Consider the following 27276-nt stretch of genomic DNA (forward strand, 5'->3'; position numbering starts at 1 on the left):
TATTATTATTATTATTATTATTTGTATAGCACTGTAGATTTACATAGCACTGTACATACAGACAATAAAATCGATAAAAATGAAAACTGCCAATGGCGTACATTCTACAAAATACATATAAAACAATAGAAGCTTCAAACGGTGATGGTGCATCCACTGTGAGACAAGATGAAACTTGCTGTTCAAGCTCCGGAGAAAGGTCAGGGGTGGAAAGATACAGCTGAGTGTCATTGGTATACAGATGATAGGAAAACTGATAAGTTTTCCTAGGGACAATGTGTAAAGAGAGAACAATAGGGGACCCAAAACAGAGCCCCGGGGAACTCCAACAGATAAGGGAACAAAGGACGAAGTCTGACCACCCATGACTACTGCCAAAGATCTATCTGACAAGTAAGATTTAAACCAATCAAGAACAGAGTCTGAGAACCAGAGGTCAGAAAGTATATCAACTAAGAGACTGTGATCCATGGTGTCGAAGGCCACAGACAAATCAAGAAGAATGACAACAGAGTAAAGGCCATTTGCCTTTGCCCACAAGAGATCTTTTGAGATCTTGGTGAGGGCCATCTCTGTAGAATGCCATGGGTGGAAACTGGACTGAAAGGGATCTAGAATGGAGTTGGCTTCAAGAAACTCAAGACAGCGAGACTAAACAACCCATTCCAAAATCTTAGAAAGAAAAGGAAGAAGAGAAACCGGACAATAGCTAGACAAAGAAGACGGGTCCAGAGAAGATTTTTTCAGAATTGGGGAAATGAGAGCATGTTTAAACTCTGAAGGGAAGGAACCTATAGAGAGAGAGAGATTAAAGATATAGAGAAACGAGGGCAGAAAAGAAGGGGCTATAGAGAATAAAAGATGAGAGGGAATTGGGTCAAGAAAACAGGTTGTAGGTTTGGAAGAGTTCAGCAACATGGAGAGTTCATCCAAAGAAACAGGAGGAAACACAGAGTTTTTTGGTTGAAGGTGCCAGAAGAATAGTGGTAGAAGACAAATCAGGAAGAACTATCTCAGATTGAATAGTGGTGATTTTAGCAATAAAATAGTTGGCAAAATCAGTAGTGGAAAATAATGAAGAGACACAGGCAGAGGAAGGTTTTAGTCAAGTATTCAAGCAGGAGAATGATCATTGGCGCTGATCAATGATTTGTAATAATTCTGTTTTGCCATGCACAGGGTGTGTGAGAGGGATAAAAGGATGAATTTATAATGAATAAAATCGGCCCACTCCCTGGACTTTTTCCAAAGACATTCGGCCGCTCGAGAACAGGACCAGAGGAATCTAACAATGGGAGTAAACCAGGGCTGAGGCCTAGTCATAGAGGAAGATGTGTGTACAGGTACAGAGGCAAAGCTGTCAAGAGTTGAAGAAAGAGTGGAGTTAAATAAGGACATAGCTGAGTCAGCAGAGTCCCCAAGAGATAGAGAAGAGAGAGATGAATCCAAGGACTGACAGAGATGGTCACAATTAACAGACTGAAGATCATGAAAATAGTGTTGAACAGTATGACATAAGTAAGAATAAAAGAGATTAAATGATGATCAGAAAATGGAAAATCAGATGTCAAGTAGTCAGAAAAGACAAACTTAGCAGCAAGAACTAGGTCAAGGCAACGGCCGAAAGAATGGGTTGAAGTGTTGAAATGAGGTTGAAGACCAAAAGAAGATAAAAGGGAACTAAAGCAAGATGATGAAGGATTCTTGGGATCATCAAGGTGGATATTAAAGACACCTAGGATCAAAGAGGGGACTGCATCCAAAAGAAAAAATGTCAGCCATGACTCAAAGTCTGAAAGGAACTGGGTAGCAGAACCAGGAGGGCGATAGAAGACTGCAACCTGCAACTGTAAAGGAAAAAAGAGTGTAATAGAGTGAGACTCAAACAAAGAGAAACAATAGCTAGGGGGGAAAGAAAGAATTTGAGACTGGCAGGAATTAGACAATAAGATACCAACCCCAACCCTCAACCCTCAGGGCGGCTTGTGAGGGTGAAAAGGGCAAAAGAAAGGGCAGCAGAGGTAGCAGTGTCATGGGCTGGGAGCCAGGTTTCAGTAAGAGCAAGATTAAATGATCTAGAGAGATAAAGATTGTGAATTGCTGTCGCTTTCGGAGCAACAGAGCAACAGTTCCAGAGTGAAGAAAAAAATGAAAGCTGGGAGATAGGAAGAGATCAAATAGGGATCAGATTAGGAGAAACGCTTGTAGCCATGGGAAGGAAAGGATTCCGTATCTAATAATCAACAGGAGAGAATGTAACAATGACAAAAGCAGAAAAATAAAAGCCGACAGTGCTTGATAACATTGCCTGAACACCACAAGACACGAGGGACCTCAACCTGAGGATAATGGGGCAGAGGACAGAATAGGGGAATTTCAGCACAGAATAAGTAAAGAGATAGTACAGGAATACCTGGTTAATCTAAATGAATATAAGTCTCCAGGACCAGATGAACTACATCCAAGGGGATTAAAAGAACTGGCAAATGTAATATTGGAGCCATTGGCAATAACCTTTGAAAACTCCTGGAGAACAGGAGAAATCCCAGCAGACTGAAGGAGGGCAAACGTTGTCCCCATCTTCAAAAAGGGGAAAAAAAGAGGATCCCAACAATTATTGTCCAGTTAGTCTGACACCAATACCAGGAAAGATTCTAGAGCAGATCATTAAACAGAGAGTCTGTGAACATCTAGAAGGCAATGCCATAACCACAAAAAGTCAACATAGGTTTCAGAGAAACAAGTCAAGCCAGACAAATCTGATCTCTTTCTTTGATAAAATGACCAGCTTGGTAGATGAAGGGAATGATGTGGATATAGTATATCTTGATTTCAGTAAGGCCTTTGACAAGGTTTCCCATGACATTCTTGCAAACAAGCTTGTAAAATATGGGCTAGACAAGGTAACTGTTACATGGATTTGTAACTGGTTGACTGGCCAAACCCAAAGGGTGCTCAACAATGGCACCTTTTCATCCTGGAGAGAAGTGACCAGTGGGGTCCCACAGGGCTCTGTCCTGGGCCCAGTGCTATTCAACATCTTTATCAATGACTTGGATGACAGAATTGGGGGCATGCTTATCAAATTTGCAGATGACACCAAATTAGAAGGAATATATAATATTCCAGAGGGCAGGATCAAAATTCAGAATGACCTGAATAGACTAGAAAGCTGGGCCAAAGCTAACAAAATGAAATTCAACACAGAGAAATGTAAGGTACTGCACTTAGGGCGAAAAAATGAAATGAACAGATATAGGATGGGTGACACCTGACTGAACGAGACTACGGCCTGTTACAGACAGCCAAAATAAAGCTGCTTCGAGTCAAAGTGGAGGTATGGCGTTTCAATGATGCATGCATCCTAAGAGTCCAGAAGTCGCACCAAAGCCATGCTCCAGCCCTAAGGACTGGAGCGTGGCTTTGGTGTGGCTTCTGGACTCTTAGGACGCATGCATCATTGAAACACCATACCTCCACTTTGACTCGAAGCAGCTTTATTTTGGCTGTCTGTAACAGGCCAATATGTGAAAGGGATCTAGGAGTCTCCAAGTAGACCACAACTTGAACATGAGCCAACAGTGCGATGCGGCAGCTAACAAGGCCAATGCGATTTTAGGCTGCATTAATAAAAGCATAGTGTCTAGCTCAAGGGAAGTAAAAGTGTCACTCTATTCTGCTTTGGTCAGGCCTCACCTAGAATATTGTGTCCAGTTCTGGATACCACAAGTTAAAAAGGATGTTGAGAAACTGGAGCGTGTCCAAAGGAGGGTGACTAAAATGGTGAAGGGTCTGGAAACCATGTCCTATGAGGAACGACTTAGGGAGCTGGGGATGTTTAGCCTGGAGAAGAGAAGGTTAAGAGGTGATATGATAGCCCTGTTTAAATACCTGAAGGGATGTCATATTGAGGAGGGAGCAAGCTTGTTTTCTGCTGCTCCAAAGACAGGGACCCAGAGCAATGGATGCAAGCTCCAGGAAAAGAGATTCCACCTCAACATTAGGAGGAACTTCCTGACAGTAAGGCCTGTTCGACAGTGGAACACACTCCCTCAGAGTGCAGTGGAGTCTCCTTCCTTAGAGGTCTTAAACAGAGGCTGGATAGCCATCAGTCGGGGATGCTTTGATTTAGATTTCCTGCATGGCAGGGGGTTGGACTGGATGGCCCTTGCGGTCTCTTCCAACTCTATGATTCTAACAGGTCCGGAAGGGTGGCTTTGGAAGCCTCTGTCTGACGTTCCCATCACCATGTACAGATGTGAGACTTGGACAATGAAGAAAGCAAATAAGAAAAGGGGAAAAATCATTTGAAGTGTGATGCTGGAGGAGAATGCTGAGAATCCCATGTACAGCCAAAAAGACAAACAAATGGATTCTAGAACAAATCAAGCATGAAATCATCCTGGATGCCAAGATGATTAAGCTGAGGGTATTGTACTTTGGCCATATCAGGAAAACACATGACTCATTTGAAAAGACAATAATGATAGGAAAGGTGGAAGAATGTAGAAAGAAAGAAAGGAAGACCACATGCTAGATGAATAGACTCTATTAAGGAGGTTACAGGAATGAATTTGCAGGACCTAAGCAAAGCAGTGGAGGATAGGGAGTCTTGAAGGTGTCTCATCCACAGGGTCACCATTAGATGGGATTGACTTGAACACAGTTAACAACAACAAAAGCCAGCAATAACTATTACTCAGGATAGCAATAGCTACTGCTTATGATAGTTTATCTATAACCTCCAGTTAGAAAGGCTGTACTTGGGCTAAACATCATAAGTGCATTGGATCCTGTCTGATCTTGGAAGCTAAGCAGCATCAGTTTTAGTTAGTACTTGGATGGGAGACCACCAACTAATACCAGTAGAAGAAACTGCCAAAACCACCTCTGTGTATCCCTTGCTTAAGAAAATCCTATGAAATTAATGGGGTCATCATAAATTTTGACTTATGATAACTTGAAGGCACATTACACACACACACACACACACACACACACACACGGGTGTATGTATCTCTGTGACAGATGTCTGAATGTGTGTTAAAATGCCTGAGAGAGTGCTATTGAATGCATGCCTGCAGGAGTCCCACACACACCAGTCTAGTCACTGTGAGAACAAGATTTTGAACCAGAAAACCATTCATCCAATCCCAGTTATTCTTGTGTACTAAAAATAACATTTCTTTCCCAAATCTAAGCAGTTAATAATGTTGGGCTTCATTATGCAATTAGAATTTAACAGGCATCACATGGTAAATTACTATAATATGACTTCCACTCCTTTATCTTATATTTTGGTTGCTTCCCCACCACCACCACCACCACACACAACTTAGAGCAAAGATTCAATTTGTTTTCTAAGGGCAAGCCCAAGATTGTCATTACATGTGTTCTATCTATCACAAGTTCCTAAGCATATTTACTAAGTTAGTAAGTCCCTTCAAAATCAGTAGGGTTACTCCTGAGTAAGTGCGTGCAAGATTTCATTGTCAAATGCAAACCCCAAGTCAGAGGCTCTGACAGTAGGAATGTAGTTCACTCTCCAACTGGATGGCGTTGTAAGTTTGATGACACACTTCTTCACCATAACAGGAAATTCTGCCACTGCTTCTGTGGAAACTTTATCCTGAAGCATTGTGGCACATTTTTGGCTCACAGATTCCTCCTTCCCCACTTCTAGCAGCTATAATGGATGACATTACTTAATCCGAAAATACTCAGAGTGCTCCAAAGTTACACAGGATGGAGAAATATGATTTGTGTCTGAGATGAAGACAAGGAGGATGAAGTCATGATAATAAAAAAAACCCTTGCCAAAGAAACAAGGGGAGAGTGGGGAGGAAGAATGGAAACACTGTTGGTGTTTATTTGTTTTTACTGGAGATAGACAGTTACTTTGAAGTAAGAAGTTTTTGCTTTAAGAAGAAAAACACATTTATAAATAGCATTTGTTCCATACAGTACTCTGTAACAAATTATCAGAAAAGAGGGGTTTTTAAAAAGTTTTTTTAAAATATGTTTTTGAAATGCTGGGGACAAAGTTTGCCATCAGCACAGGGTTACAAGCAGTCACAGCAGAGCCATGCCCAAGGACAGCAGCGTCTGTGGCCAGTCTTACCAGGGAACTCCCCAAGCTGTTTGCTTTGAGTTTTAAGGCATAGGGCAGTTCATTAAGGGGCTTTCCAGAGGGTGGATTGTTCATTAGCCAGTATTGAAGACAAAGTATCTGTCTGAAGAGAGAAGGCTGGGAAAGGATGGACATGCTGAAAATGGAGCAAAAGATAGGCAGGCAAGGCCTCAAGGAGACTTGCACTGTCATAAAGAAAAAAGACATACCATAGGTCTGATCTTGAAGCACCACTTCCTCCCATGTGATTTTGCCCACCTTTCAAGATCTATGGAGTGGGTTGCTTTTACTTATATTGTAGTCTCCTGACATACATTTGGTGGCAGTGGATGAATAGGGCATGCTGTTTGATAGCCACATCTGTGGAGTTTCCGGCTCCCAAGAGATTATCTCATCTCCCTCCTTTCCTTTGTTTGAAGATCTTTCTTTCCATCAGCTTTTGATTTGCTGATGTTTAGGCCAAGATATTTTTAGTTTGGGCTCCTTTGGTTTGTTTTTGTTCTGTTTCTAGTCTTGTTAGGTTGTTCTTCCCTTGCACTGAATCAGGGACGTAGCCAGGATTTTGAGAAGGGGGGGGTCCAGTCTAAGTGCCGCCATTTTGAGAGGCTAAGAGCCCCCCCAGACACAAAATGTAGGAAAAATGTAGGACATGATGCACGATAAAATGTAGGACAAATTGTAGGACGTTCAAAAATGGAGAACACACCCAACTAAAAGCCAAAAACATTAATAAAAAACAATATAAATTCATGTTTCTCAGTCATGCTCAAAATGGAGAACATTTTGACATTCTTCCTGGATAGGAGGTTGGGATATAGCTTTGTGTGTTAGACTAGGAGGAACTTCCTGAGAGTAAGGGCTGTTCAACAGTGGAACACACTCCTTCCTCGGAGTGCAGCAGAGTCTCCTTCTTTGGAGGTCTTTAAGCAGAGGCTGGATGGCCATCTGTCAATGGGGATGTTTTGATTGAGAGTTCCTGCATGGCAGAATAAAGGGGTTGGACTGGGTGGCCCTTGCAGTCTCTTCCAACTCTATGATTCTATGACACTGGAGACCAGGATTCGATGAAAATCTGATTCTCTCCAACAGAGAAGGCTAAATATCTTACATGTCAATGACGTGGCTCATGCATCATGTCCAAATGGTGCGGCGCACAAGGGACATCACAGCGCTTGTCACACTCTCTCAGTCTTAAGGGAAGGTGAAGGCTAATATCCTCTGAACAAATCTTCCAAGAAAACCATTGGGAAAGTCACACTCTCTCAGCCTCAGAGGATGGCAAAGTCAAACCCTCTCTGAACAAACCTCCCAAGAAAACCTCTTGAAGGCGCACACTCGCACACACCCAAGTCACCAAAGGCAGACTCTATGAACAAACCCATTAGGCAAGTAAGTCACACACTCTCAGCCTCAAGGAAAGGCTGGCAAAGGCACATTCTGAACAAACAAAGAAAACCCACTAGGCAAGTAAGTCACAGTCTCTCAGGCCTGTTACAGACTGCCAAAATAAAGCTGCTTCGAGTCTCTTTGGAGGTATGCGGTTTAAATGATGCATGTATCCTAAGAATCTGGAAGCTGCACCAAAGCTGCGTTCTAGTACTTAGGAATGGAGTGTGGCTTTGGCGTGACCTCCGAACTCTTAGGACCCATGCATCATTTAAATAGCATACCTCCAAAGAGACCCGAAGCAGCTTTATTTTGGCAGTCTGTAACAGGCCTCAGTCTCAAGGAAAGGCTGGCAAAGGCACACTTCTGAACAAACCAGGATGTTTTGAAATTCCTCCTAGGCTGATAAAATGGAGGAAGTTTTGACATTGCTCCTAGGCAGGTCTGAAATGTGTGTTGTATCCTGGATAAAGGAGGACGTGTGTCTTCCTACCAAAAATGGAAGACATTTTTACATTCATCCAGGCCAGAAGGTTGAAACATAGGACACATCCCAGAAAAGGAGGACATCTGCTCATCTTACAAAAAATGAGGACTTTTCAAATTCCTTCTGGGCAGAAGTCTGAAATGTAGGATGTGTCCTATAAAAGGAGGCAAGAAAAGAGCCAAGCCCCAATATCTGGACCCCAGAACATACTCTAACTCCCAGAATTCCATAGCCAGGAGCCAGAAAAGAGCCAACCTTGATATCTGGACCCCAGAACATACTCTAACTCCCAGAATTCCATAGCCATGAGCTAGAAAAGAGTTAAAGCACTGCCCAACCTGGTTATTTCTTTAGTGTGGATGCAGCCTGATGCAGCCTCTCCTCCCTCCCTGTGCTGAAGCAGAGGCCATTTTTCACACACCCCAGATCAGCAGTGGAAGCTGCCACCACCACCACAAAACAAAAGCAGAAGTACAGTATAGAGCTTCAAGTATATATGGATAGACTGTATGGTTGAGAATGAGTGGAATGCATTTGCAAGAAAGAAAGATAGATTTCCATCTCACTGTTTTGAGTATCCAGAGCAGTTGCAAGAGAGGACTCTATTTCTTATTCCTTTCAGAGCCAAAAAGTAGGCGTAGGATCCCCTGGAGAGTCTTTTGTATAGAAATCCGGATCTTATCCAGCACTCTGAAAACTGAAATCTGCTACCAAATGCATATTCATTTTATTATGGTCCAAAGCACACTGCACAAATGATCCAGTGCTTTTACTGCTCTGGCTTAGTGCTAGGGAATCCTGGGAATTATAGTTTATTGTGGCACCAGAACTCTTTATCAGAGAAGGCTAAATGTCTCACAAAACTACATTTCCCAGAATTTCCTAGCATTGAGCCAGGGCAGTTAAAGTGGTCTCAAACTGGATTATTTGTGCAGTGTTGTACCTACGTCAGTTGTGTTCCTGATCTAATACTATCTTTGTATGGCAAAGATATCTGTATGAAAACTCCACAGAGACATCTGAGGTATTTAACATCCATTATGGAGACAGGAAAATAACTTTTTTAAATGTGCTTGCTTGTATTTTTGCATGTGCTTTTTAGTTGTTTTATATTTTATAAATCTCCTTGTCTCAGTTTTAAGGAGGAAGCTAGAATATAAATGAAGTAAAAAATAATAATGATAGATGATAGAGAGATAGATAGATAGATAGATAGATAGATAGGCAGATACATTTTTCTGATTTTTATTTGTTGCTTTTCACTACTAGCTACAAGGAAAGATTTAAATATATCCAGTGATTTAGGCTTATGTATTTATTAATGAATGCTTTTATTTATTTTCATTGCTGGTAGAACTATTACCATGTAATATTTATAATATTTTTTTTTCTTTTCATCTGCAGGTTCAGAGGCCATTCCCAGCTACCCAAGCAGCATGATGGATGCCACTCGAGATACTAGCCTCAAGCAAGCTGCACCAACACGAACAGATAAACCAGCTGCTGACTTTTCTTATGTTGGGATAGATGCCATTCTTGAGCAGATGCGGAGGAAAGCCATGAAGCAAGGGTTTGAGTTCAACATTATGGTAGTCGGTAAGTCTTACTGTAAGCGTAGACTACAGCGGTGCTTCTTAAGCTATTTGATGTGGAGGATCGACAGGTTTTTCCCCCAGTGTCCTGTAGGGACCAGTACCATTTTTGTGCCCGTTGGCTGCAATTGTTTCTATCCTGGAAACTATAGGGATTAATAACCTACAGTTCATAATTTAGCATTGGTCCATGTATTACCATTTTGAGTAGCAGTGGGCTATGCCTTTGTTCCTTGGGTGGCACTTGTTACCTCTATCATTTATTAAAGTTACAATTATCTCTCCATTCTTTCTGTAGGAAAACAAGGGGGGCAGTAGTACCCCCTAAAGCCTTTGGGGAGTGTGTCATTGCCTGTTTCATCCCATTTCCTGGGATGGGCCCATGCAGGTCATTTTTCAAAATAGGAAGTGACTGTCTGGTCAGTTTTGGCTTTGAACAAGAATGCACACGAGGACATCCAAAATGAGTTACAGTGGTGGAGCACCCTTCTAGGAGCTTGTGAGGGGCACTACTGGCCATATTTGGTTAAAGTGGAGGAAGAGATTGGTTAGAGCTGCCATGTCAGGACTACCAAAACCTGAAACCTAGAGATGACTCCTTGTAATGCTACAAAGGACAGATTCTAGTGATGTCAATAAGCAGGATACATGAAGTATCAACAACAGTTGCACAGAGTATGCCATTTAAGCAAAAAACAAAACAAAAAAACAACAAGCCTAACAAATGAGTAAATGTGTGTGGGTGCCATTTATTTTATTTATATCCACTTTACTTTCTGAAGCAGGATTCCAAGTGACTTACAGCATAAATTAAAACAGCAGCTAAAACAGTATAAAGTACAGAAGTAAAAAAAAAAGCATTACATAGTGCATTCAATTAAAAAACTGTTTTTAAATATTAAAATTTAAAACAATGAAAACACTTAAAATACCTAATGCATATTAAAACAGAACACCCCTTTACACATCACTTCCACCCTGGTCAGCCAAGGCTGTCTAAAAATTAAGGGAGAAACACACACTTTCAAGACAGTGCTTGCACCTGAAATTCCTCCCCTTTGCCCTGAGGACTGAATTAATGGGTCCAGGCCCTAGATTTGGCAACTTTATGTATCACCCCTGAGGCTAATGTATCCCACACAAACCCTGGAAATTACCCAGTCCTGCTGTAGGAGCAGTCTGCTGAGGGTTGGGAATTCTGATTTTATAAGCTTTGGTAGATTCTTACATTATATTCTTACATATTTTTTTTAAAAAAAACCTCTCCAAATTAACTGCAGATGTTCTGTAGTCTGAAAGTCAAAGTGACTGTGTGCTTGTGCTCTGGAATATTAAAGATAAAAAATGTATCTTTTAATAAGTTGCTTTTACTGTTGTATCTACACTGCAAAGTAGTATGTTCTGTTGAGTTTCTTCCAGTATGATCTGTGATCCGGTTTGCCTTTGTAATTCTAGAAGACTGAGATTGCTAAATGGTACTTCAGCAGTCATTTCAGAATACACAGTTGTAACACCAGGGTTCCATTTTAATGGCCATGACTGCATCCTATGGAATCCTTCTGGGGTGTGCAGTTTGGTCAGAGGAGCCAAAGGAACTCTCTAGCACAGGATTCCAAAGGCCGCTTCTTAAACTGCTAGTCCCAGGATTCCATGGGAATCATAGTGGAATCATAGCACTATAACTGTATGGTGTGAAAGGCATTGAGTGAATACACTGTTGTCTAATGCAGTCCACAGAGAATATAGATAAACTACTTGCAATCTCATGGTATAAGGCATGAGTAAGGAATCATTGGAGAACTAGCATGGTGTAGTGCAGGGGTAGGCAACCTTTTTGAGCCGGGGGCCGGGTTGGTGTCCCTCAGGCGACTGGGGGGCCGAAGCCGGGGGGTGGAGCTTCCACCCTCCGGGGCGGGGCCACGTGCGGGGGGGTGGAGCTTCCACCCTCCGGGGCGGGGCCGTGTGCCGGGGGCGGAGCTTCCACCCTCCGGGGCGGGGCTGCGTACCGGGGGCGGAGCCTCCACCCTCCGGGGGCCAGGCCTCCCCACCTTTGCTGGCCCCTGACGGGGCCCCAGGCCCCGTCAGAGACCGGCAAAAAAGCTGGTGGGGGCCACCAGCGCTGGAGGGGCCCCTGGAGGGCCCCAGCGACAGCACCGGGCCTCCCAGAGGCCCCCTGCCGTCCCTCGGAGCCCTCCTGGAGGGCCCCAGGGATGGCAAAGGGCCCCCCAGAGGCCCCCTGCCGCCCTCGGAGCCCTCCTGGAGGGCCCCAGGGACGGCAGCAGGCCCCCCAGAGGCCCCCTGCCGCCCTCGGAGCCCTCCTGGAGGGCCCCAGGGACGGCAGCGGGCCCCCCAGACGCCCCCTGCCGCCCTCGGAGCCCTCCTGGAGGGCCCCAAGGACGGCAAAGGGTTCCCCCAGAGGCCCCCTGCCGCCCTCGGAGCCCTCCTGGAGGGCCCCAGGGACGGCAGCAGGCCCCCTGCCGCCCTTGGAGCCCTCCTGGAGGGCCCCAGGGACGGCAAAGGGCCCCCCAGAGGCCCCCTGCCGCCCTCGGAGCCCTCCTGGAGGGTCCCAGAGACGGCAAAGGGCCCCCCAGAGGCCCCCTGCCGCCCTCGGAGCCCTCCTGGAGGGCCCCAGGGATGGCAGCAGGCCCCCTGCCGCCCTCGGAGCCCTCCTGGAGGGCCCCAGGGACTGCAAAGGGTCCCCCAGAGACCCCCTGCCTCCCTCGGAGCCCTCCTGGAGGGCCCCAGGGACGGCAGCGGGCCCCCCAGACGCCCCCTGCCGCCCTCGGAGCCCTCCTGGAGGGCCCCAAGGACGGCAAAGGGTTCCCCCAGAGGCCCCCTGCCGCCCTCGGAGCCCTCCTGGAGGGCCCCAGGGACGGCAGCAGGCCCCCTGCCGCCCTTGGAGCCCTCCTGGAGGGCCCCAGGGACGGCAAAGGGCCCCCCAGAGGCCCCCTGCCGCCCTCGGAGCCCTCCTGGAGGGTCCCAGAGACGGCAAAGGGCCCCCCAGAGGCCCCCTGCCGCCCTCGGAGCCCTCCTGGAGGGCCCCAGGGATGGCAGCAGGCCCCCTGCCGCCCTCGGAGCCCTCCTGGAGGGCCCCAGGGACTGCAAAGGGTCCCCCAGAGACCCCCTGCCTCCCTCGGAGCCCTCCTGGAGGGCCCCAGGGACGGCAGCGGGCCCCCCAGACGCCCCCTGCCGCCCTCGGAGCCCTCCTGGAGGGTCCCAGAGACGGCAAAGGGCCCCCCAGAGGCCCCCTGCCGCCCTCGGAGCCCTCCTGGAGGGCCCCAGGGATGGCAGCAGGCCCCCTGCCGCCCTCGGAGCCCTCCTGGAGGGCCCCAGGGACTGCAAAGGGTCCCCCAGAGACCCCCTGCCGCCCTCGGAGCCCTCCTGGAGGGCCCCAGGGACGGCAAAGGGCCCCCCAGAGGCCCCCTGCCGCCCTCGGAGCCCTCCTGGAGGGCTCCAGGGATGGCAGCAGGCCCCCTGCCGCCCTCGGAGCCCTCCTGGAGGGCCCCAGGGACTGCAAAGGGTCCCCCAGAGACCCCCTGCCGCCCTCGGAGCCCTCCTGGAGGGCCCCAGGGACGGCAAAGGGTCCCCCAGAGGCCCCCTGCCGCCCTCGGAGCCCTCCTGGAGGGCCCCAGGGACGGAAAAGGGTCCCCCAGAGGCCCCCTGCCGCCCTCGGAGCCCTCCTGGAGGGCCCCAGGGACGGCAGCAGGCCCCCTGCCGCCCTCGGAGCCCTCCTGGAGGGCCCCAGGGACGGAAAAGGGCCCCCCAGAGGCCCCCTGCCGCCCTCGGAGCCCTCCTGGAGGGCCCCAGGGACGGAAAAGGGTCCCCCAGAGGCCCCCTGCCGCCCTCGGAGCCCTCCTGGAGGGCCCCAGGGACGGCAGCAGGCCCCCTGCCGCCCTCGGAGCCCTCCTGGAGGGCCCCAGGGACGGCAGCGGGCCACCCAGAGGCCCCCTGCCGCCCTCGGAGCCCTCCTGGAGGGCCCCAGGGACGGCAGCGGGCCTCCCAGAGGCCCCCTGCCGCCCTCGGAGCCCTCCTGGAGGGCCCCAGGGACGACAGCGGGCCACCCAGAGGCCCCCTGCCGCCCTCGGAGCCCTCCTGGAGGGCCCCAGGGACGGCAGCGGGCCTCCCAGAGGCCCCCTGCCGCCCTCGGAGCCCTCCTGGAGGGCCCCAGGGACGACAGCGGGCCACCCAGAGGCCCCCTGCCGCCCTCGGAGCCCTCCTGGAGGGCCCCAGGGACGGCAGCGGGCCTCCCAGAGGCCCCCTGCCGCCCTCGGAGCCCTCCTGGAGGGCCCCAGGGACGGCAGCGGGCCACCCAGAGGCCCCCTGCCGCCCTCGGAGCCCTCCTGGAGGGCCCCAGGGACGGCAGCGGGCCTCCCAGAGGCCCGCTGCCGCCTTCGGAGCCCTCCTGGAGGGCCCCAGGGACGGCAGCGGGCCTCTCAAAGGCCCGCCGCCGCTGCCGCCGCGGCTGCCCATCGCGGCTTTTCGCCGCTCTGGGCGCCGCCATTTTGGGTGAAAAAATGGCGGCGCCCATAGCCCCAGAGGCCGCTCTGGGCGCCGCCATTTTTTCAGCTAAAATGGCCGCGAAGTCTCGCGCGACCTCGAGGGAGGTCGCGCGAGACTTCGCCGCCATTTTGCCGCCCAAAATGGCGGCGCCCAGAGCGGCGAAACGCCGCGACGGGCGGCCGCCGCGGCGGCGGCGGCGGCAAGGGGAGGCAGGGGCCGGTCGCCAGGCCTCCGCGGGCCGCATCCGGCCCGCGGGCCGGAGGTTGCCGACCCCTGGTGTAGTGGTTTGAGCATTCGGCTATGATTCTGGAGATCAAGGTTCAGTTCCCTGCTTAATGGTGGAAACCCATTGGGTGACCTTGAGTAAGCCAGAAAACCCCATGATAGATTCTCCTTAGGATCTTCATAAGTCAGAAACAACTTGAAGGCACCCAAGAGCAGCAACAGGGAATCATTGTCACATCAGATGTTTTGGTTCTCGGCTCCCACCAGCATCACCTAGCATGGCCAGTGGAAAGCAGTTGTATGATTTGTGTCCCAAGGCACCTGGAGAACTAAAGATTCTCTTTCTCTGGTATATGGAGTGATGTCTGAAGTGATGGGTAAAGAGTGTGAAGCATGTGGCCCTCCACATTTTTTGGTCTTGAAGTGCTAGCCAAAATATCCTGTGGTGAGAGATTGTGAGAGCTACAGTCCAAAAACATCTAGAACATTACAGATGACCTTCTCTGTATTAGACAGTTGTGATCTGAGCAAAAAACAAAAGCATCTGCTGAGAGGAGATAGAATTTCTTAGCTCTTATTACATGCAGATTAATTTATGGAGCATCAGCCAGTATATTTCTATTTATGCCTGATTCCCCTAGTCCTTTGATTTTTTTCCTAGATTCCCTTGAAGTCTCTGTGTATCACCCATGCATCTTCTGTTGTTTTCTAAGGTTTTGCAACAGATAACCTCTGGTTGCTACAGCAACCAAGGATTCCAGTGAGGAGTAATAATAATAATAATAATAATAATAATAATAATAATAATTTTATTTCTATCCCGCTTTTTGCCAGGCAATCAAAGCGGCATACAACAGGTTAAAATACATCCATATATACATAATACCCCCCTTAAAACAAGATTAAACAATGTAAGATTAAAAACTACACATTAAAACCGACTAAGCTAAATAAAAATCATCATGGGCAGAGTTTACTGAATGGGAAGTCTTATTTGTGGCCTAGCATTTTATTCCGGGAAGGCTTGCCAGAAGAGATCCATCTTAATGGCCTTTTTAAAGCTCTCTAGATTGGTGATTTGACGGATCTCGTCCGGCAGGCCATTCCATAAGTTGGGAGCGGCTGCAGAGAATGTCCTCTGGGAGGTCGCCATCAACCTGGTCTTTAAGGGCTGTAATAAATTCTTCCCAGAGGACCTGAGGGTACGGGGCGGATTATATGGAAGCAGGCGATCCCTTAGATAGGTTGGGCCCAAGCCATGTAGGGCTTTAAGGGTGATAACCAACACCTTGTACTGTGCTCGGAAACTGATAGGCAGCCAGCGGAGTGACTTTAATATTGGTGTTATATGGTCAATCCTTGCTGTTCCAGTGACCAACCTGGCTGCCATATTCTGTACCAACGGGAGTTTCCAGACTAGGCACAAGGGTAACCCCATGTAGAGCGCATTGCAAAAATCAAGTCTTGAGGTTACTAGTGCATGTACTATAGTTTTGAGGTCACCCTGTTCCAGGAAAGGGCGCAGCTGGCATATCAGCCGAACCTGATAACAGGCGCTCTTGACCGTCACATTCACCTGATTCCTCATCTGAAGCGACGGGTCAAGAAGCACCCCCAGACTTCGAACGCAATCCTTTGAGGGGAGCGTGAGCCCCTCTAGGACTGGAGGTTGCAGCCCAATACTGTAAGTACCTCCGTTTTGTCTGGATTCAACTTGAGCTTGTTTTCCCTCATCCAATCCATTACTGCCTGAAGACACTGGTTGAGGGGAGAGATGCCATCTGTCATTGTCACTGATGAACGGGACGTGGAGAAGTATATTTGGGTGTCATCAGCATATTGATAACACCCGGCCCCATATCCACAGATGATTTCTCCCAGTGGCTTCATATAGATGTTAAATAGCATCGGGGACAGGATGGCACCTTGAGGGACACCACAATTAAGCTCTGTTTTTGAAGAGCGATTGTCCCCGAGCATCACCCTCTGGAACCTGCCCAAGAGGAAGGAGCGGAACCACTGCAACGCAGTGCCTCCAGTTCCTAACTCTCTCAGGCGTTCCAGAAGGATATTGTGATCTACTGTATCAAATGCCGCTGAGAGGTCCAGCAACACCAGCAGGGTCACATTCCCTCTGTCGATGGCTAGATGAAGGTAATCAGTTAAAGCCACCATGGCAGTCTCCACCCCATACCGGTCCTGAAGCCCGTTTGAAATGGATCAAGAAAATCGGCTTCATCCAAGACCACTTGGAGCTAAAGAGCAATTGCCCTCTCGATCACCTTGCTCAGAAATGGCAGATGAGAAACAGGCCTATAATTTTTCATCTCCAGGGGGTCCAGGGAGGGTTTTTTCAAGAGCGGTCTAACGATCACTTCTTTCAAAGTGGATGGTATATGGCCCTCCCCAAGGGAAGCATTGATGATACATCTAAGAAGTGCCACCAGTGCCTCACCCCCCTGTATGACCAGCCATGATGGGCAGGGATCAAGAGGACATGTTGTCTTTTTTACCTTTCCAAGGATCTTGTCCATGTCATCAGAACTCACAGCCATGTAGCCATGCAGGACTCTTTGGAGAGGCTTATTTCCATTTCTAAGATTAGATGTTTGTTTCACAGCTAATTCTTTGTGTGTACAGTTAGACTGGGTTCTCTTTTGTTGTTGTTGTTGTTGTTGTTGTTGTTGGGGTTTTTTTGGTAAAAGGCAAAGTGGGACAAAATACAAATGGGACATAGAAGGTCTGTAACATAACAAGCTAGTATTATATAGTAGAAAAGTGCAGTTTTCTCTGTGGTTTAAATACAAATGGAAGCACCCCTCATTTCCTCAGTGTGATGGAACATGTGTCTATGTGGTGAGTGTCGCTGCAATCATGTTTCATTAAATGAGAGTGGTGAGCATTGGTAGAAAAAAAATCAGCTGATCCATTACTCTTCCAAACACCGGGGGTCACATTTTTCCAGAGTTTTCCTCCTTTACTGATATATAGATCCTGGAGAAAATTTCTACAGGAACAATGTGCTCTCTGGCCCTTTGGGGAAAGTGATAGTACTTTGCTTCCCATGAAACCCACTGGGTGACCTTAGGCAAATCACACTGTCTCAGCCTCAGAGGATGACAATGGCAACCCCCTTCTGAAAAAAACTCCCCCCCCCCAAAAAAAAAAACCCCATAATAGGTTCATTTTAGGTTTGCCATAGGTGGTAAACAACTTGTAGGCACACAACAACAACAACAACAAAGAGCTCATAACTAAAAAAAACCAGGCTGCTGGCACAGGGAGTAGACTAGTAGGTGGGCTAGTTCACCTACTGTTTATTGGATACAAGTGAAGATTCCTTGCTTTACCACATATTCCAGTATGAAGATGGCTTCATTTCTCTTGCTGCGTTTCCCTGTCCAGCAGAGATTTTGCCATGTGGTTTAGAGATTTGTGTGTCTCTGGGACAGTCCAGAGAGAGGAACACATTTTGGGATTTTTCCACATCCTGCAGCCCTTTTGAACTGTGTATGGACCTTGGAACAAAGCCAACAGAAGGGCTTGAGCCTCTTCCCCAAAAACTAGCTTAGGGAAATGAGGCCCCTTGAAATGATCTGGAAAAAGCTGGACCAGCAGGACTTCTGGATAATTGGGCCTCCTCAGGGATTATCAATCAGAAGTGTACTAAATAATTTAGCATTAAGAAATATAGGGGCAACTATTGTAGTTGAACTCTCCCGGGTATATCGAAGGCTGCCTGCAATCTATCCATCCTATGCACACTTACTTGGGAACAAATTGCACTGAAAACGTAGAAGGCACTTTGATGTGCATACTCTGTATATATTCTATGTACATATTGAACTTGTAGGAGTCTTCATATTTAAGGGTGCTGGCATGATAATGGGTGGGAAGAGTAATTTGCCCTCTCCCTGCAAGAATGTACCTGCAAGAAGGCAAAATTATTAAGAATCTGCCTACCAGTGATGAGCCCCACTCCTTAAAAACTGTTCTGGGGGCCTGGAAGTGCACACCTCCTGTGTTTAGCTTCCAGGATCAGATGAATCTGTTGTCTTTAGGGTATTTAGACAGCATACTATAATACTGTAATTAACAATGACGCCAGGAGCAGAGGGCATTGCTTTTGAGGCTAGGTTGACTTCTTGCCAGCTGGAATGTTTTCTAGTGTATCCAAACTATTTTGGAATGCCGACTTACAGAATGAGTTGGATTTGCAGCAGTGCCATAGTTCTGGTAGGGGGTTCACCAGTTGCCAAGTTCAGATGGGAGAAAGAATGACACACACATACACACAACACCTGCAAGGTATAAATGTCTGATCATAGTGAAGCTTCTGAAGGGAGGAAGGAAGCTGTGTTAAGATGGCCTCATTAAATGTCCCAGTGATCCTAGATCAGTCTGGTCTTCTTCTGCCTCAAACATGTCCCAAGGTGTCAGCTTCTTTACTGTGGCGAGCTTCCCATTTTAAGACTTGTTTTCCCTAGATGGGGGCAGGGTTTTTGGTTTTTATGCTCAGTAGCAAGCCAAGGAATGCAGACTCCACTGCAGGGTGATTCATTATCAAGCAGAATGAACTCACTCTGAGCTCTAACAATGGAGGGATACAGAATCCTAACAAGATGGAGGTTGAACTGATGCAATACACTTCGTGCATCTAGATAAGATTGCTGGTGGTAGCGACTGCAGTGCCTAAAGATGTTCACCTAATGCCACCTAAGGAACCTGAGGTCTCACTGATGGAGTGATTCCTTCTCACTGAAGGGGGCATCCTGAGAATCTCCTGAATGATAAAAGCCACTTTTGAGATACCATCAGTTTGTGTGTACATTTAAAGCCCCGTGGAAATGAAGAGGTTCATTGCACTATTAACCTCAGGTCACTCTCCCTTTGCCATTCCCATTCTGAAGGTAACCCAGCTGAGAGAAATAGGGTAGCCTGTTACTATTTGCCTGACAATTTCTCCATCAAGCCTGATGTTAGAGTACTTTGATTCCACTTTAATTGCCATGACTGAAAACAATAGCATTCTAGAATTTGTAGTTTAAGAATGCATCAGAGGTCTGGCAGAGAATTCAAACTACCTCACGAAACCACAAATCCCAGGATTCCCTAGAATGGAATCATGTCAATTAAAGTAATATCACATTGGTGTAAGTGTGTAATGTGAAAAAGCATTAGAATGTAGCCATTAACCTTTTGATCTCTAGGAGGGAAGACAGGAAACTGAACATGACATTTTCAGAGTTACAGCACAATACAGCACACAGAGACCCTTCTTATCTGGCTGTCTAGAACTAGCCAAGGCAACCAGGGAAGGTCTACTGTCCTGACCAATTTTAAGTCCTGAATACCACTGAAGTGTCCTCTTCTTCTATTTCTGATTTCCAAACCAAACATAAACTTTACACACACACACACACACACACACACACACACACACACAGAGAGAGAGAGAGAGAGAGAGAGAGAGATATGACTTGTTCTTCTATGCTGTCTTGCTGGGATTGTTTAAAACAAGCACACATTCTTCTGGGGTTTTTACTACCAACTACATTTACATACTGTTTTAACATTTATTTATCCCTAGCCATGGTTTAGAGTTGCTAGTTGCTTAGCAAATGAGCCCAAACAGACAAATTGAGATAGTTCAGTTTTATTTGGAATGTAGTTAAAACTACAAATTTCCATCCTCACCGAAGTTCTCATTGAATGAATTGTACACCATGAATATTTGAATTTTAAGCATCCTCTGTCTCATCTGCTAGCAATGGCTTGGTCACACAGATTTTAATAAACCCCTAGATTGTACTGCAGCCTGTGCAGAGCTGGCTTGAGATATTTAGGAAGTGAAGCATTAAGTTTAAAATTCTTCTGTCTTTATTTGAAGTTTGATGGAAGGCAGCGCCAGGAATATAGCAATCCATCTGCTTCCCTTATTTCTTTGGAGGCCCATAAAATATTCATTTCTCTTCACACAGCAGCTTCAGTATACCTCTGGAAGTCTGAATTGGATTAACTCCAGTGTGTGTGCACATACACATTTCTGTGCAGTTTGCTGAATCAACAGAACCAAGTTGTCTGCACATTGCAGCATATCCTCGGACCACTATCCTTTCCTTTCCTGGGTTTATGAATTTACTTGCATCTGCTCTGTGGCAAATATATATGAAATACACACAAAGACACACAAACAAACACCAGTATGCAAGACCACAAATGGGACAGTCTAGGATTTTACTTCCTTTGGTTTGGTCTTCCTGTCTTGCACTTCACTGGATTGGGTTATAATAGGAAAATTGGCAATCCTGTACTTGTGTGGCTTATGTCTAGGGAAAAGATTTAGGTTTTTCCCTGGCTCTTTTAGCATGTCTGTTTGCAGATATCAGGAGACGTGCTTTCCGACATGGCAAGAACAAAGATATTTTGATACTGAATTCATAGTAATAGGAGCTATGAATGATTTATTGGCTGGCTATTCCAGAAAATAGAGGTGAAAAGTGCAGTTCCAAAGATTACCTGGATCTCTCTCTCTCTCCCTCACTGGCCTGCATTGCAATTCCATGTTGGGCTAATATGTTGTAGCCTCATGGCCCCTTGGGTCTGTTTCAGTAGTTTTCTCTAGCTCTTCATTAATCATTTGCCTTACATTTCTCTTACTTCCTGCCTGCTCTTGGTTGAAGCCAATACAGCAATTCTGGAAACCACCCCCTCCCCAATTTAACAGTGAAGTAAAACTGTATAGTTAGCTAGAGCATGATTTCAGTGAGGATATTTATATGGTTGCCTGTAAACTTAACCAGATGTGTTTAAATTCTTGGAGACCTTTCCCCCCTTGTGTTTCTTTTAGACCATGAGTATGCATGTGCCTTAGCATCCTTTTGAATCCTGTGCTATGAAACACATAATGAAAAGAACTTACTTTCACAGTCATCTTCTCTAACCTTAGGGTTGCCATAGGTGAGGACCTCCAAACCGGGACAAATGTAGGACAAGGTTCAAAAATGTAGGACTTTTTTTTTTTTAAAAAAATTTCCTGGCCAGGAATATTAAAAAAAAAAAAGGTCCCACATTTTTGAGCCTTGTTCTCATTCCCCTTCCCGGCTTGGGAGGAAGCCTCAGGCTGCTCCCAGGCCGGGAAGGAGCGTGGGGGCCGCCTGTCATCACGGCCATTGCCGCGGTGGCAAGCGGCCTCCTCCTCGGCCTCTGGGGCTTGGGAGAAGCTCTCCCAGGCCCCTCTGGAGAGGCCTTGGAGGACCCCACAGCCGGAGCTCCGGCCGTGGAGCCTCTTCCAGGGCCTCCAAAGGGGCCTGGGAGAGCTTCTCCCAAGCCCCAGAGGCCTTGGAGGAGGACTGCTCCGCGATCGCGGAGCCTCTTCCAGGGCCTCCAGAGGGGCCTGGGAGAGCTTCTCCCAAGCCCCAGAGGCCTTGGAGGAGGACTGCTCCGCGATCGCGGAGCCTCTTCCAGGGCCTCCAGAGGGGCCTGCGAGAGCTTCTCCCAAGCCCCAGCCTCCAGGCCCTCGCTGGGAGGGGGGTGTCCTGGGGGCAGGGCCAAACCGGGGCGGGACCGTGTGGACCCACCCCAAACCGGGAAAGTCCCGCCCCCAGGCGGGATATGGCAAGCCTATCTAACCTGGACTCTCCAGATGTTTTGGTATAGGAAATATAGGCTGTATGAAAGAGATCAGTATATATCAGTTGCTGCCTTCTGTTTGTGATGTTCATTTCATATGGTGTTTGAAAATACATTACAACATGCTTGTTACTAGCTCAGGTGAAATAAGTGCAGTTTCTCCTTTTGCGCCCCACCCCCCCCACCCCCCCACCCCAATGTCAGCCATCCTTTCTGTCCAAAACAACCTCCCATGTCAAGGCCAGCCTGAGTGAAACAGGCCAGCATTTTCTATCCATCCCATTCTTGCTGCTTCTCATCCTACTAAGCGCACTTATCTTTCTGATGGCCGAGAGAGAGAGAGAGAGAGGAGGAGCTGGAGGGTGTACATTATAGGGACCTGAAAACATATCCAGGGGTAGCCATATTGGCCATGTAACAAAATAGAATAACATCCAAAATCCACAAGGCAATGATACCTTTATGGGGCCAACCAAAATGCACAATATACATGTTGCAAACTTTTGATGGCCCACTGGCTTCTTCATCAGGCAAATATGTTAAAAATCATACAGAAGAAAGAAAATTATGATGATGTTAGAGTCACAGTCCTGCATTTTTTCAAAATGTGTTATTGTTGCTGATTGTGATGATGAAGAAGCTGGAGGAGCTTCAAAAGCTTACAAAATGTATTTTGTGCATTTTGGTTGGTCCAATAAAGATATCACTGTATTTTGAATTTTTGATGTTATTATAGAGTCCTGTTACACTTATATCCTGATTCTTAGTTATCTGCTGGCTGCTGCATAAACAGAATGTTGGACTGGATAGACTTTTTGTCTGACCCAGCAGCATGGCTTTTGCTGTGTTCTTACTGGGCTAATATTTAGAAATGATTCTGCAAAAGCTTCCACTTTAGATTTTTAAAAGTAGCTGTATCATTCCCTTGGTGTATGGGAACTCTGTGACCTGGGTTTTCTGTGTCCTGCATAAAAACTAACCAGCAAAAGCTGTTATCTAAACAACACAAACTCACTGGTTTCCTTTTTTTTATTTTTTACCTTTGCATATTTCAGTTTTGACTGAAATTTGAAGCTGCAAGTGATGGCTTTATCTTTGTAAATGAACCAGTAATTATCCTTGTCAATACCTTTTCAGTACTGCTGTACATGTTTTCAGTACTGCATCTCATCTGGCTGGGGGGAAATGATCCATGAAAGTATGTGTCAATCTTTTCAAAACTATTAGGTGCAATTTTATCTTTTTTGCACTAACTAGATTTGTTATACAGCTAGTGGCCTGGGCTGATTCAAGGAAAGAAAATAAGGCATAGAAGATTAGAGGTCATTTTAAAATCTTGAAGATGGAGTCTCTCTCTCTCTCTCTAATATTCCTTTGCCAACAGATAGGGAACTGAACTAGAAAACAAGAGGAAGCTCCCAGTATGCATGTGAAGGCCAAGTATCCAAATGTCTAATGGCAGATGGTGACAGATTTTCCCAAACAGACCAATGTGGCCTAAGCATGCTAAGCATGCTCAGGGAACAACTGGGATCCTGGAATGTTGAGAGTCAATTGGAAAAGAAAAATGTAAGACAAGACAGGAAAATTGAATTGTTCCACTTCAGTCACTAGAACTTGTAGTATCTCAAAAGATCTCATCTCATCTCATGTTAGTAGGATATAACACAGCATTTAGTTGTGTTTTTTCCCTTGAAGAAATTCTATAAGACTAGGACTGGATATGCCTTACAGAAATAATGCAATTTGACACCACTTTGGTGAGCATGGCTCAGTGCTTTGTAATCCTAGGATTTGTAATCTGTTCTGGCACCAGAGTGCTCTGACAAAGAAGGCTAAATATTTCACAAAACCACAAATCCCAGAATTCCATCGAACTGAGCCATGGATTTGGGGCAGTTTTGTTGTTGTTGTGTGCTGTTAAAGTGGTGCCAAACTGCATTATTTCTGCAGGGCAGATGCAGCCTAGGGCAGGTGTGTGTGCGCCTTCAAGTTGCCTGTCAACTGATGGCAACCCCTTTAATTTCATAGGGTTTTCATAGGCAAGGAATCCACAGAGGTAGTTTTGCCAGTTTCTTTCTCTGAAGTATAGCCTGCAGCAATTGGTATTCATTGGTGGCTTCCCATTCAAGTATTGATCAGGACTGACCCTGCTTAGCTTCCAAAATCAGATGGAATCTTTTGCCTTTAGGGTATTTAGACAGTTATACTGGGGGGGGGGGGGGAGTGGGAGGTTTGGTTGCCTCCCCCTCTACTTTCTTTCTGATGGCAAGTAAAGACCTTTTTTATTTAGGCAGGGCCTTGGTTCTTAAATCATATTGCAGAAGGGTATTGTTGGTTTTGTTTTGTTTTTTGTAGTGTCCTGTGCTTTTATCTTTTAAACTATATTTCAAATTTGATTTGAATTGTTTTAACTATGTGGTTTTAAAACAGAAAAGTTTGCTTATTTTTTTTAAAAAAAACTTTTGCATAATAAGATCTTAGCTGAACTGTGTTTTGAATTAGTGCAAACTGCTTTCAGTCCTGCGCAGGGTGGAATACAAGATGTATTTATATTAAATATAAACAAACGAACAAAATTTTTCCTAATTGTCAGTCAGTATGGTGCAAAAGAACCAGTGTAGTGTAGTGGTTTGAATGTTGGACTACAACTAGAGACCAGGGTTCAAATCCTCACTTTGCCATGGAATCCCACTGGGTGACCTTGGGCAAGTCAAGTTGTTTGAGCCTCAGAGGAAGGAAAAGCAAACCCCCCTCTGAACAAATCTTGCTAAGAAAACCCCATGACAGGTTTGCCTTAGGGTTGCTGTATGTTGAAAATATCTTGAAGGTCCACAACGACAATGGTACAAAGTTTAATTTTTATGTTGGGTTGAGAGGAATAGGTTCAGTAGTGAAATATCCTTAGGAAAATCACTGTATTGGATCTAGACTGGATTGATTGAACATAGAACTCATTGAGATGTGAAAAGTTATTATCACTTTAGTCTTATTTATTTTAATGGGAACTGAGTGCTATTAGCTCAGGCTGAGTCCAGCCAACTATCTGTCAAACTAAGTCAAGAATGCGTTGCCTACAGCATGGCTGGAAATTACAGGAATTGTAGTCCATTGCATCTGACCTGAGGTAAAGAGGTACTGATTAAACTAATATTTTAGCCACCCTTGTGACTTCTTAAAGCATGGAAGGAATGTAAATGTAACCTGGGCAAACACAGTGGAAACCTTCTCCTATCTGGAGTTAAGAATATCAGGTGGAACCTTGTGGGAAAAAGTTCATATGTCTCGTTCTTGTTGAAAATCTCATTGAAACAAACCTCTCTTATATTGCAGGGAAACATAATCCTGGGAGAAATACAAATTGGAGGGATTTCACTAAAACAGAATTTCTGTGTTGCAGCATGAATGGATTTGGGGCAGTTTTGTTGTTCTTGTGTACCTTCAGATTGTTTCTAATAAATAATAATAAATAAAAGCTTTATTTTTATACCGCCCTTCTATCAATCAGGGCGGTGTACAACATAATACAAAGTACAATACAATAAAAATACATTAAAATTACATTAAAATACCTTCTAGCCAGTTCACCATTGCCATCAAAAAAAAAAAAGGGGGGGGGGGCTAACTAGGACTTATTCAGGGAATGCTTGCTTGAACAGGAAGGTTTTTAGATCCTTCCTGAACTGTGCCAGGGAGGTGGCCGAGCGGAGCTCTATGGGCAGCGTATTCCAGAGGGTCGAGGCCGAGATGGCGAATGTCCTCCTTGCAGTGGAGGATAGTCTTGCCCCTGGGACCCTCAATAATTGCTGCCCGGATGTTCTGAGTGTGCGGGGCGGATCGTATGGGGAGAGGCGGTCCTCAAGGTATCCTGGGCCCAAGCCATGTAGGGCTTTATAAGTTATAACCAACACCTTGTATTGCGCCCGGAAGCGAATAGGCAGCCAATGCAGATCTTTAAGTACAGGTGTTATATGACTGGTCCTGGATGTACCAGTGACCAGTCTGGCTGCCATGTTCTGTACCAATTGTAGCTTCCGGGTTTGGTACAAGGGTTGCCCCATGTAGAGCGCGTTGCAGAAATCCAAACGAGAGGTTACCAGAGCATGTACCACCGTTTCAAGGTCCCTCTGGCCCAGGTAGGGACGCAGTTGGCGGATCAGCCGAAGCTGATAACAGGTGCTCCTGACCATCGCATCCACCTGAGATGTTAGGTGGAGCAACGAGTCAAGGAGCACCCCCAAGCTGCATACCAAGTCTTTTACGGGAAGCGTGATCCCGTTCAGGACAGGTGGAACCACCGCCATCCCTGGGCCAGGTGAACCTATCACGAGCACCTCCGTTTTCTCTGGATTCAGACTGAGTCGGTTTTCCCTCATCCAGCCCATTACTGACTCCAGGCACGCCACGAGAGGAGAGACGCCATCCCCAGTCACTGCATCAGTCGGAGACATAGAGAAAACTATTTGGGTGTCATCAGCGTACTGATAACCCTGCGCCCCATGTCTCCGGATGATCTCTCCCAGCGGTTTCATGTAAATGTTAAATAGCATCGGAGACAGAATGGCTCCTTGAGGGACCCCAGTTGTGAGGGCCCTCTTTTTGGAGCACACGTCTCCCAGCTGCACCATCTGGAACCTCCCAGAGAGGTAGGACCGGAACCACTGGAGCGCAGTGCCCCCGATTCCCACCTCTGCCAGGCGCTCCAGAAGGATACCATGGTCTATGGTATCGAAAGCCGCTGAGATGTCCAAGAGCACCAACAGGGACACGCTTCCCCTGTCGATGCCCAGACGGAGATCATCGACCAAGGCGACCATGGCCGTCTCAACCCCGTAACCCGCCCGAAAGCCAGTTTGAAATGGGTCCAGATAATCCGTTTCATCCAAGATCGATCGAAGCTGGATTGCAACCACCTTCTCGATCACCTTCCCCAAAAATGGCAGCAGCGAGACTGGCCGATAATTACTATGTATCAGGGGGTCGAGGGAGGGCTTTTTTAACAGCGGTTTTATAGTGGCCAATTTCAAGCTGGATGGAAATTGCCCATCCCTCAAAGATGTATTAATAATCCGGTGTAACATCGAAGTTACCACCGGTCCCCCCTGAGCCGCTAGCCATGAGGGACAGGGATCAAGGGAGCAGGTTGTCTTCTGAACGCTTCCAAGGATCTTGTCCACATCATCGGTACTGACCGACTCAAACTGATCCAGTTTGATGGAGTCCACGGAGGCTCTGGATACCTCTGCTCTAGGTTCTGCCTTAATGCCGGCGTTAAGACCTTCGCTTATCCGAGAGGTTTTATCCGCGAAGAAGTTGTTAAATTG

At 46.7% G+C, this 27276-nt stretch overlaps 1 protein-coding gene across 3 annotated transcripts in view; it reads left to right on the top strand.

Annotated features, from left to right (window-relative positions):
- The window catches only part of SEPTIN9 (septin 9), a 339779-nt gene that overhangs the window by 283590 nt on the left and 28913 nt on the right, over positions 1-27276 (top strand). For all 3 annotated transcript variants that reach the window (XM_089534879.1, XM_089534898.1, XM_089534889.1), the window contains one exon: positions 9408-9599. In XM_089534879.1, the coding sequence (XP_089391005.1) occupies positions 9408-9599 (192 nt within the window). The remainder of the gene's footprint in view (positions 1-9407; positions 9600-27276) is intronic.

The sequence above is a fragment of the Sceloporus occidentalis genome, unplaced genomic scaffold, assembly GCF_023333645.1.
Source record: "Sceloporus occidentalis isolate IW3139 unplaced genomic scaffold, rSceOcc1.0.p SCAF_1, whole genome shotgun sequence".
Lineage (NCBI taxonomy): Eukaryota > Metazoa > Chordata > Lepidosauria > Squamata > Phrynosomatidae > Sceloporus > Sceloporus occidentalis.